The 12,156-nt window shown below is 45.0% G+C and overlaps 1 protein-coding gene across 2 annotated transcripts in view; it reads left to right on the top strand.

The window, feature by feature from the left end:
* Window positions 1–427: 427 nt before the first annotated feature.
* Window positions 428–12,156, top strand: part of LOC106600822 (rap guanine nucleotide exchange factor-like 1) — a 31,030-nt gene continuing 19,301 nt past the window's right edge. For both annotated transcript variants that reach the window (XM_014192521.3, XM_014192522.3), the window contains exon 1: window positions 428–1,671. In XM_014192521.3, the coding sequence (XP_014047996.1) occupies window positions 1,290–1,671 (382 nt within the window). In that variant the 5' untranslated portion in view covers window positions 428–1,289. The remainder of the gene's footprint in view (window positions 1,672–12,156) is intronic.

Here is a 12,156-nt window from a genome sequence, read left to right on the forward strand (position 1 = left end):
CATTTCTGCTCCATGCGACATTGTACAAGATCACAGTTTCTATGTGACTTATCAACTGATACAGTATCACCTGTTTCTCTGCTTGCAACGTACCCTTAGTGCCCGGTTGGTAATTCAGCCATGATTACTACAAGTTTAGAGAGCTGCGTAAACGAACTTATCAATCAAAACATTGTTAGCTGACATGGGCTAATTGAGTGCTTGTCAGTGACTGACATAACTAGAGGAAGACTGCTGAGGCACAACTACATTTCGAAATTGCCCCTTGTGTATATTACTATTCTAACGCTAAATAGTAAGTTAAGACCCCAACACCCCAAAAAATTAAAGTTGTTTTTTGTTGGTCGTGGCCCCCTAGCGGCCGGTGGCATTAGGCGACCACCTATGTCGCTTATGCCTAGAGCCGGCCCTGGTTTTCAGTGGGAGTGAGCAGCTGCCATTCAGCGAGCACTGAGGAGCACTGACGGTAACTGCAGATGAAGGGAGGGAGTGGGCGAGTTAATATAGCAGCGGTCCCAAATTCAGCACATACACACACCCGCGAAGAGTTTGAGTGAAAGAGAGAGGGAGGGAGTGTGTTTGTCCACGCAGAGCTCGAACAACTGCATTCAAACGGAGAAGGGGAGAGGGAAACGGCTGCTACTTATCTGAACAAGCTTCCACACATACCGAGGAGCCGAGGCCATTCCCACTGGCGATATTACTGCAGTAGATTGCTTTGACGCCAGCAGTAAGAGATACCTCATGCGGCAGAGACTCGTCGCATTTGTCGGTGGTTAAAAAGCTACTGGGGCGCCTATTTACCAACCCCCGCTGTTATCCTTATATTTTGTTTCGGCTTATCTCATTCTCTGCTGAGTGTGTGTTTATTCGTCACCTTGCGTTCGTCATCCAGTGTATTTTGGCCGCTGCTTGAAACTGACAAACACTGTTCCTTGACGCGCCCGAAACGTCTGCAGAGGTGGAGGAGACGCCAGGGAGCGGTTGTTGTGGAGCAGGTTTGGATATTTTGCGATAAAAGCTACTCAACCAGAACGCGCAGTCGTGTGTGAGCACGCTGTCGCCGATGTCAATAGACTGCTGCTTCACAAATCGGATTTTTACACTGCCCTTTTAAAATCATGATTTGACAAATGGGTTAATTATCGCCATGCAAGAGCTTACTACGAAGACCGGTCAATAGAATTACGCATGGATGCTTGTATAATGTAGTCACGTTAGTTCCTGCAGAGGTATTCAGTTAATATCAATCACCATCGAAAAAAGCCTTATTGCGGTATTGTATCAAAATGCCGGCTGGAATGAAGCCCCTGGAAAAGTTTTTGAAGAAACAGACAACGGCGCTCACTCGAGCTGGTGGCTTTGGGGAGAAGGCAACTGGCACTGGTGCTTCTCGGCGGCGAGCCAGCCTGTCTCGGGTGGTTCCGTTTTTCAGGGAAACTTCTCCAGAGAGCGGTCCGGCCAGGGAGGTGTTCAGCCCGGACACTGAGGAAGCACCGTGCTGGCCCTCGGCCACTGCGGACATTAGGAGCCCGTCGCTGTCTAGTGATGAGCAAAGCTCCGAGGCGAGTCTGGACACGAGCTGGACCCCGCTGCCTGCGGACACGCCGGACAACCTGGCGCTGGCGCTCCTGGACAGTGTGGCGGGCAAACGATATGGCAACTGCACAGGTAAATTGACCTTGTCAATCAACAGCATCACACTCAGTGGTTTGACTAATTCCTCAACTGTTTCACACCAAGTCATGGTGTTCTTGCGTTTCACTTTGGCCAATTAGCCAAGAAATTCACTTGTCAAAGGTATGTAGCCCATCCAGGAACCCCAAACTACCATTTGGTCCTTGATTAGGCTATATCCTAGTCTATAGGCCTACATAGGCTATTGAAAATAACTAAGCTTTTGTTTTTTTCCTCCTTTTTCTCATAACAATAACAGAAACCCCAAATACTCAGTCAGTGATCTATTCCAGGCTGTAGAATGAGGGATTTGGCGGTGGTTCCGTCCCATCATTGCCTTGTTATACTATCTGATTCAACGGTTACATAAGAACGTCTGGCCTCGTTAAGAACAATAAAAGCCTGTTATTTAAATGGAAGGTCCAGATGTTTCTCACCCCTCAGAAAATAAGACCTCGCCAAATTAATCACATTTATGCTTTACATTTGTGACACTTAAACCAAAAACGAAAGTCGCCCAAAATCTAATGTATAGCCTCGGTTTATTAAACAAAAACATTTTTGATTGAGCTCATTTGCACTTGCCGATTACAGTAGCAGCATGTCTTTCATATGGAAACTGGCTGCTTCATGATCAGCCATGGAGGAAAGCGCTAGTCTTCGCACATTGGCTGCTGAGTTTGTGCATTTATTTATTTATTTCTAAAAACGAGGTCATGATTCTCATCCTAAAAGACAATGTTTCTGTTGGCAGCTAAAGAGCAGACGATACAATTTGTTTTATTCTGGAGTGGGCCTTGCGTGGAGCGTCTCAAATAGAAGCAAGTTCTACTTTAGCGCTTGGCTACGCAGACGCTCGTTCACGCACGCGAGCTGGTTGGGTGAAATGATTGAAAAACATGTATGTGTACATTTTTATTTTGCATCGCTCGCTCACGCAATGTAGCCAGTGAGGTTTGCATGTAATGCCTCCATAGGGAAAAGTAATCTTCAACAGAGTCAGATTACGTTACTGAGTTTGGGTAATGCAAAAGTTAGGCTACTGATTACAATTTTGAACAGGTAACTGTAACGGATTACAATTAGAAAGCAACCAACGCGGAGCCCAGATTTGTATACACTGTAATATAGCAACCATAAACATATGTATGTGATGGAGCTGGTGATGGGTTATTGGAATGGTGCCAGAGAAGATTCCCAAGCAGTTGTTGAAGTGAAGTACGTTAGTGGTTATAATGTGATTTATTCCTATCTTGTGGGGGATGGTTGGTGAGCGATACACTGCATTAGATGACACCACCGCTGTCAATATCTACCTTTGAGTGAAGCCTCCAGTGTGTCCATTTTTACTATGCATCTCATTGTGAGTTTTTTTCCCCCCCACTGCTTATCTTTCAACAAGTCAGGATTTAACCGAGTTTTCCAAGGTAGATTGCCAAGGCTTCCTGTGTAACATGCAGATTTCCCTCCCAGCCAATCCTTGAATTCTGCTCAATTTATCTGTTGTGTTGGTTGTTGCGTGATGCGGGTTTCACACAGTCACACAATTGCCAGATCTCTCTGGAAAATCCAATAGATTTATCAAGTACAACTGTGATGTGCCGGTCAGGCATTATTACAGGCAACAATGAACAGATCAGTAGAATATGATCAGGAAATGTCTCAGAATGAACACCTGCAATGAACTGTGTGGAGGACACATATTGAGACCTACTGTTTAGTGATAATCCATATCAGTTCCTGGTGCTCTGTTGCAGGAGGAATCTGCTCTACCTAGGTTCACATAGTGCATAAGGGTTCAATGTACCTCCTGTAAATGATCTTAGAACTATTCTGCTTGCGGGCAACCATCCCCCATTATGCATTGTAAGGCCGGTGTACCTCCTGTCCTATGACCCCTTGACCTCGCCAACCTGCTCCCCAGGTCATCCTGTATGCTCCTGTTAAACTGACTGAGCATGCTTGAATTCCCCTCTCTCGCGCTGTTGTTTTTCTGTCAATTTCCCCCTACAGCATTTTACAGGAGAAGACTTATCTCCACTGCATCATTCATAAGAAGAGAGAAGCGGCATCGTAGTGCTAGAGATGGAATTGGCTCTGTATAGCAGCCAATAGTCATGTTTGAAACTGCAGATGTAATTCCAGAATGTATGTCTGATTCCCGAATGAATCAAAATGGGAGATTTTAGTGATAAATGGGTTGATGTTAAACCTGATCTGTGTATGCTTTGAGTTTGACAAATACGCAGGGAACTTGGTTGGCGTACGGCTGAAGAGGGTTCATGAGAGTTCATCTGGTCCATTCCAAAAGGTCACTATTCTGTTTGACTTTTATTTGTCTGACTCATTTTTCTCTTTGATTTATTTCCCTCCAGCGAGCTGCGTTGGTGTTATGAACACTTAGTGAACTACAATCCAGATGGCTTAAATATGTTTATTCTCGTTTAACCTGTTTCTTGGAGGGCCAAGTTTGCTGCTGTTTGGATGGGGATGTTCTAGAATATGTAAAAAAAAAAAAAAAAAGCGTGGCTAATCCAGGATTAGTTAACAATAGCGGACCTGCCCACCCTTTCATGTGGAGCAGAAATTAATCTTTGGATTATGGATCTAGGTTGGATCTTGATCCTGCCTTCTAGTCAAAATGTTTCTTATTAGGAAGTGTGTGTGTGTGTGTGTGTCTGTTGGATGCACATGTGTTTATGGTGAAACAATGTCAACACGGTCCACTACGACCCGAACACTGCATGCTCCCCAACCTTATGACCCCCTGTCTCACACACTCCTATATGACACTCTACCTGACACACTTGAGTACTCCACACCATATAACATTTTCCCACTGCATACCACAGTGCTCTCACAGAGATACTATGCACCAGGCTGTCCATATCAGCAGTCCCAGATCAGTGTTGGCTGAGTGGCGCTCCAGATGAACACCATAAACCCTCTGAGTCACTGCCCTCTGCTTGCGCGTGTGTGTGTGTGTGTGTGTGTGAGAGAGAGACACAGTGCCGCAGGTAAAGAACAGATTATAAGCATTTTGACAGCCCCTAAAAAGTCCCGTCCTTTTCGAGGTCAACGGCAATGCTCTTACGTAACCCTGTTTACCTTGTGGTTTCATTTCTCGTCCAACCACGCTATTGGTTCTAGGACCAGGCGTGTTGAGGCAAGGGTTAGGCAATTTTTAGCTGTGTACAGTCTCGCAAAACGGTCTGTTAATGAAGCCATGTCTGACTCGTGATACGTGTTACAACTTAGGAAACCCCACGTCTACAGTCCATTCCCACTATTATTGTCTGATAAATAGTCCAAATGAAAACAGATGGATAGACTATCATCATAATAACAAAGAGGGGAATTTGCCACTCCACATCCTGTGTATTTGGACAGTACACATTCTTAGTATACTATAGTATTGCATGTAAAAGCACGGAACTAAACAAGTAGTGGAGATTTAGACCAGTCACCCATGGGTACAATAATGGGTTAAAATGGCTATGGTCGATACAGACGAGGGTGTCAGGGCACTGGAGATGCTGCAGCAGTTGCTTACAGTGCAGAACAGTACATGGCTGGTTTGTCTTGCAGAATGACGAGGACTTGGGGGTTTGATGTTGGCTTTGAAACACTTGCAATGCAGAGGGAACGTGTCTTGTATCAAGTTCCACATCAGTTATTCACAAAGCCAAGTGGGATGTTTAAACTAGACTTTGACTTTGCTTGATGCTCTCATTGCTTTGCATTCCACATCCAGCGATACACTCCTTAGGCAGTTGTTCTGATACTCTGAGCCACGCAGCTGAAAAGTCTTGTGGAACGGAAGGGAGCGGAGGAAAAGGGACAAAGTGCAGAGAGAAAATGCGATTGCATTGGGCTGTGTGGGAGGGATTCGGATGATTCTTTTATGGAAAGAAAGAGGGATTAAAAGAGAAGCGGCTGCGTAGTGCCCACTCCTTTTGGATGCTTTTACATAAGGAGAGGAGGGACGGCTGACCCTCCCCTTCCTCTCTACATGCCTGCACTTTCCTCTCAAGCCCACGCACCTTGACCACTGTGGAGAGGAGAGCACGATGGGGCGGTCCAGGGATGATTGACTTGCCTTTACTTAGTGTGTGTGTGAGTGTATATGTGTTTCAATCTCTGTATGTTTTTTTGCATGCGTGTGCGCTTGGATGCATGCGTTTGCATTTCTGTACTTTTTCGCTTGGATGGATGTGTGCGTTGATGTGCTTGCATAAGAGTGTGTGAGAGTGGGTTGGAGCATGTCTGTGTGCCCGGCATGGAAAAGAGGCTCTCCAGCACAGCACCTGTTCACATGGCAACCAGCACTTCCAGGGAAGCAGCAGGAGGAGGAGTGGGAGGAAGAGAAACAGAGGGAATGCAGGAAGGAAGGAGATGAGTGTTTTGAGAACATGAGACTTGGGAGAGACTGATTAGAGGTTTCATAAACTATATGGACAGTGTGCCAGCCAGTGGGAGGAAGAGGGGGACAGAGAGACTGAGCAAAATACTCTTGTTAACTGGCTTCTATAGCATAAGGATGTTCTCATCTAATCAGCACTTCTTTATCTACTAGCTTATCCAGGTGGCGTGACGACAAGTAGATCAGTGCAGTGGCTTCTTTCTCTCAGTTGGCAGTTTGGTACTAATTCGTATTGACCATCCAGTGAGAGTCGGGTTGCAGCAGCCTTGCCAGCCGGTTTGTGACTATGACTTACCCTGGTGAACTGCTACACCACTTGACATCCTTTGATGTGACCGGAGCGGTGGTTCTTATCTCTGCCATGCGGTGTGCAACATTAGGCACACACGCTCGCGCACAGATGGCCCCGGGCACGTTGGGGGAAACGCCGCTAGCCAGCGGCAGTAATAACAACCCTTCTTCCTCTGTCCCTCCCCCTGTAACACTGAATACTGACCCAGGGACAGGCCTAATCGTAGGGGATGGTAGACCAATCAACTTGGCAGGCTTAGGAATCTGATTTGGGAACAGTTGTATTAGAGAGAGAGGATTGACTGTCATGGGAACTGTCAGGTTACATTTAAGGGACACACACTCAATCCAGGGCCAAGAAGCATACTCTCTCCAGAATGGTCCCCAGCATAAGGACCAGAGGAAGATGGACATGCTACATGATGATAAACTGAGAGGGTTTGGGGAAGGCATGAAGCAACTATGGCAGGTGCATTGTTATTTATTTTATTTTTGTTTATTTTATTTCACCTTTATTTAACCAGGTAGGCCAGTTGAGAACAAGTTCTCATTTACAACTGCGACCTGGCCAAGATATGGCAAAGCAGTGCGACACAAACAACACATGGAATAAACAAGCGTACAGTCAATAACACAATAGAAAAAAAGAAAGTCTATATACAGTGTGCAAATGGCAGAGGAGGTAAGGCAAGAAATAGGCCATACTAGCGAAGTAATTGCAATTTAGCAAATTAACACTGGAGTGATAGATGTGCAGATGATGATGATGTGCAAGTAGAAATACTGGTGTGCAAAAAAGTAAATAAAAACGATATGGGGATGAGGTAGGTAGATTGGATGGGCTATTTACAAATGGGCTGTGTACAGCTGCAGTGATCGGTAAGCTGCTCAGATAGCTGATGCTTCAAGCTAGTGAGGGACATATAAGTCTCCAACTTCAGCAATTTTTTTTCTTCAATTCGTTCCAGTCATTGGCAGCAGAGAACTGGAAGGAAAGGCGGCCAAAGTAGGTGTTGGCTTTGGGGATGACCAGTGAGAGATACCTGCTGGAGCGTGTGCTACGGGTGGGTGTTGTTATGGTGACCAGTGAGCTGAGATAAGGTGGCGCTTTACCTAGCAAAGACTTATAGATGACCTGGAGCCAGTGGGTCTTGCGACGAATATGTAGCGAGGGCCAGCCGACGAGAGCATACAGGTCCCAGTGGTGGGTGGTATATGGAGCTTTGGTGACAAAACGGATGGCACTGTGATAAGTTTGCTAAGTAGAGTGTTGGAGGCTATTTTGTAAATGACATCGCCAAAGTCGAGGATCGGTAGGATAGTCACTTTTACGAGGGTATGTTTGACAGCGTGAGTGAAGGAGGCTTTGTTGCGAAATAGGAAGCCGATTCTAGATTTTATTTTGGATTGGAGATGTTTAATAGGAGTCTGGAAGGAGAGTTTACAGTCTAGCCAGACTCCTAGGTATTTGTAGTTGTCCACATATTCTAAGTCAGAACCGTCCATAGTAGTGATGCTAGTCGGGCGGGCAGGTGTGGGCAGCGAACGGTTGAAAAGCATGCATTTAGTTTTACTAGTGTTTAAGAGCAGTTGGAGGCCACGGAAGGAGTGTTGTATGGCATTGAAGCTTGTTTGGAGGTTTGTTAACAGTGTCCAAAGAAGGGCCAGATGTATACAGAATGGTGTCGTCTGCATAGAGGTGGATCAGGGAATCACCCACAGCAAGAGCGACATCGTTGATATATAAAGAGAAAAGAGTCGGCCTGAGAATTGAACCCTGTGGTACCCCCATAGACTGCCAGAGGTCCGGACAACAGGCCCTCCGATTTGACACACTGAACTCTATCTGAGAAGTAGTTTGTGAACCAGGCGAGGCAGTCATTTGAGAATTCAAGGCTGTTGAGTCTGCCGATAAGAATACAGTGATTGACAGAGTTGAAAGCCTTGGCCAGGTCGATTAAGATGGCTGCACAGTACAGTCTTTTATCGATGGCAGTTAGGATATCGTTTAGTACCTTGAGCGTGGCTGAGGTGCACCCGTAGCCAGCTCGGAAACCGGATTGCACAGCGGAAAAGGTACGGTGGGATTCGAAATGATCAGTGATCTGTTTGTTAACTTGGCTTTCGAAGACTTTAGAGAGGCAGGGTAGGATGGATATAGGTCTTTAACAGTTTGGGTCTAGAGTGTCACCCCCTTTGAAGAGGGGGATGACCGCGGGAGATTTCCAATCTTTAAGGATCTCGGACGATACGAAAGAGAAGTTGAACAGACTGGTAATAGGGGTGGCAACAATGGCGGCGGATAATTTTAGAGAGGGTCCAGATTGTCTATCCCAGCTGATTTGTATGTGTCCAGGTTATGCAGCTCTTTCAGAACATCTGCTATCTGGATTAGCTGAGAGTATGCTCTGACCACACAGTGTGTAGAGCAAAATGTTAGTAGTTCAAACTTTCCAACAAAAGCATTGTGCGGTTGGAGAAATTGAGGAAGGGTGAAAGGCATATGTTTGCAGTCGCCATCTCCTCCGGTGTTCTGCTGTTAGAAAGGCTCAAACAGAGACCCATCAATCCCAACCTTCAGTTCCAACATGGTTAAATGTGTGAAAGCAGCCAAAAGGTCACAGCAGCTGCATTGAAGGGCAAAGACTAAAACTGAGGAAAAACATCTAGCCTTTTTCTTTGTTGGTGTAGTCTATTGATTTAAGGGTGTTTCCCGTGGCATCCATGTGTGTTTGTACATGTGCACTTATTTTATATCTATATCTATATAGAGATAGAGATATATATATATATATATATATATATACACACACATTACCAGTCAAGTTTGGACACCTACTCATTCCAGGGTTTTTCTTTATTTGTACTATTTTCTACATTGTAGAATAATAGTGAAGACAAAACTATGAAATAACATATTTGGAATCATGTAGTAAACAAGTCAAAATATAGTTGAGATTCTTCAAAGTAGCCACCCTTTGCCTTGATGACAGCTTTGCACACTCTTGGCATTCTCTCAACCAGCTTCATGAGGAATGCTTTTCCAACAGTCTTGAAGGAGTTCCCACATATGCTGAGCACTTGTTGGCTGCTTTTCCTTCCCTCTGCGGTCCGACTCATCCCAAACCATCTCATTTGGGTTGAGGTCGGGTGATTGTGGAGGTCAGGTCATCTGATGCAGCACTCCATCACTCTCCTTTGTAAAATAGCTCTTACACAGCCTGGAGGTGTGTTGGGTCATTGTCCTGTTGAAAAACAAATGATAGTCCCACTAAGCGCAAACCAGATAGGATGGCGTATCACTGCAGAATACTGTGGTAGCCATGCCTGATTCACGCAGTCTCCTCTGAAATGTTGATGTTGAGGTGTGTCTGTTACTTGAACTCTGTGAAGCATTTATTTGGGCTGCAATTTCTGAGGCTGGTAACGCTATTGAACTTATCCTCTGCAGCAGAAGTAACTATGGGTCTTCCTTTCCTGTGGCAGTCCTCATGAGAGCCAGTTCCATCATAGCGCTTGATGGATTTTGTGACTGCACTTGAAGAAACTTTAAAAGTTCATAATTTTCATAATTGACTGACCTTCATGTCTTAAAATAAGAATGGAGTGTTGTTTCTCTTTGCTTATTTGAGCTGTTCTTGCCATAATATGGACTTAGCCCTATTTGGTAAAATACCATCTTCTGTATACCACCCTTACCTTGTCACAACACAACTGTTTGTTTGATTGGCGCAAACGCATTAAGAAAGAAAGAAATTGCACAAATTAACTTTCAACAAAGCACACCTGTTAATTGAAATGCATTCCAGGTGACTACCTCATGAAGCTGGTTGAGAGAATGCCAAAAGTGTTCAAAGCTGTCAAGGCAAAGGATGACTACTTTGAAGAATGTCAAATATAAAATATATTTTGATTACACTTTTTTTGTTTGTTTACTACATGATTCCATATGTGTTATTTCATAGTTTTGATGTCTTCACTATTATTCTACTTAAATTTTTTTTTTAAAACACTGGAATGAGTATGTCCAAACTTTTGACTGGTACTGTATGAATGTGTCCTGTAGCATTAACCACAGTGGTGGGAAAGTCAAATCAAAGTTGATTTGTCACGTGCGCCGAATACAACAGGTGTAGACCTTACAGTGAAACGCTTACTTACAGGCTCTAATCAACAGTGCAATTTCAACAACAAAAAAGGTATTAGGTGAACAATAGGTAAGTAAAGAAATAAAAACAACAGTGAAAAAAAAACACAACCTTCAAGTATGTGACTGGCAAAGGCATTGCCTCAACTTGGATGGCCTTGGGTGCATATTTGAGCCTTGCTGCAAGCTCACTGGAGCGAGTGGCCAGACAAGTCTCTCCACTGCCCAAAATGGAAGGTTGCGGTTGGGGAGGGGATGCCGCAGAGTAGCTACTGGGTGCAGTTTGAATTAGGTTACTATGAACAGCAGGGAACCACTGCTGCATGTCTGTGTTTGTCACCATTTTGGTTTAGGGTTACTTATTAAATCCAGATTGTCCATACATATCTGTGTGTGACTTTTTCCACTGCCGTATCGACACAGGATTGCGTATGTGTTTTTATATTTGCCCTGATGTTAATTTGCATCTCAACGGCTGTGTGTTTGGAGGTGGAGAATGGGAATTGGCATGGGGAAGATGCACCAGATTAGTGGAACAAGCGCCCACAGGCCGATGCAGAGTACACACACTCGCCCACACACACACTCTCTACCTCTCCATCTGACTGCTTCATGCTGAAACCCAAACACTTAAGAGAGAGCTGAGAGGGCGTGTGTTTTTGTATGCGCATAGTAAGGTAGAGTACAGTCAAAGAGATAAGGTCACCATAGAAACGGGATGCATATCCCAGTTTATATAACTGCATACCAGACTAGTTCGGCTGGTAGCTAGGGATGGGCTGAAATCTGCCTTTCTGTCTCTCCAATATCAAATTTATTTATAAAGCCCTTTTTACATCAGCAGATGTCACTAAGTGTTGTACAGAAACCCAGCCTAAAACCCCAAACAGCAAGCAATGCAGGTGTAGAAGCACGGTGGCTAGGAAAGACTCTCTAGAACGGCCGGAACATAGGAAGAAACCTAGTGAGGAACTAGGCTCTGAGGGGTGGCCAGTCCTCTAATGGCTGTGCTGGGTGGAGGTTATAAGAGTACGTGGCCATTAAGGACAGATTGTTCATCAAGATGACCAGCAGGGTCACAGTGGTTGTAGAGGGTGCTACAGGTCAGCACCTCAGGAGTAAATGTCTTGTTTTTGAATCAGTCCCACTGGTTCAGATCCAAACCACATGTACAGCTGCTGCTTTATGAACGTTCTCCAGACCTTGTGTTGTTATGAGGCTAAACCCCTTCCACCCTGGTATAAGGTGGTCCACAGCTGGGACTTGAACCACAACCTCCTTCCGTCTCTCCATCCTGCCATTTTCCACCCCTGAAGGGAGTGTGCACTCCTCCCCTCCCAGCCTTTATGCTTCCTGCAGGGCCAGAGAGAAAGGGGGATGAAGGACAGGGTGTACTTCAAGGCTGTATGCTCTGCCCACTTCACCACCACCACAGCCCTCTTGCCGTTTGGATTGAGGCACAGACTGTGGGAGGTGGGTAGTAGTGCTTTTACCCTGAGATCAGGGGCATTGCAGGGAGGGAGTGTTTAAAAAAACTATAATAATTATATTCATGCACAAGTGTTTGAATGAGAGAGTCTGTAAATTAGTTGAGTTTGTGGACGTGCCTGTATGTGTA

Source organism: Salmo salar, chromosome 03, assembly GCF_965601325.2.
Source record: "Salmo salar chromosome 03, fSalSal1, whole genome shotgun sequence".
Classification (NCBI taxonomy): domain Eukaryota; kingdom Metazoa; phylum Chordata; class Actinopteri; order Salmoniformes; family Salmonidae; genus Salmo; species Salmo salar.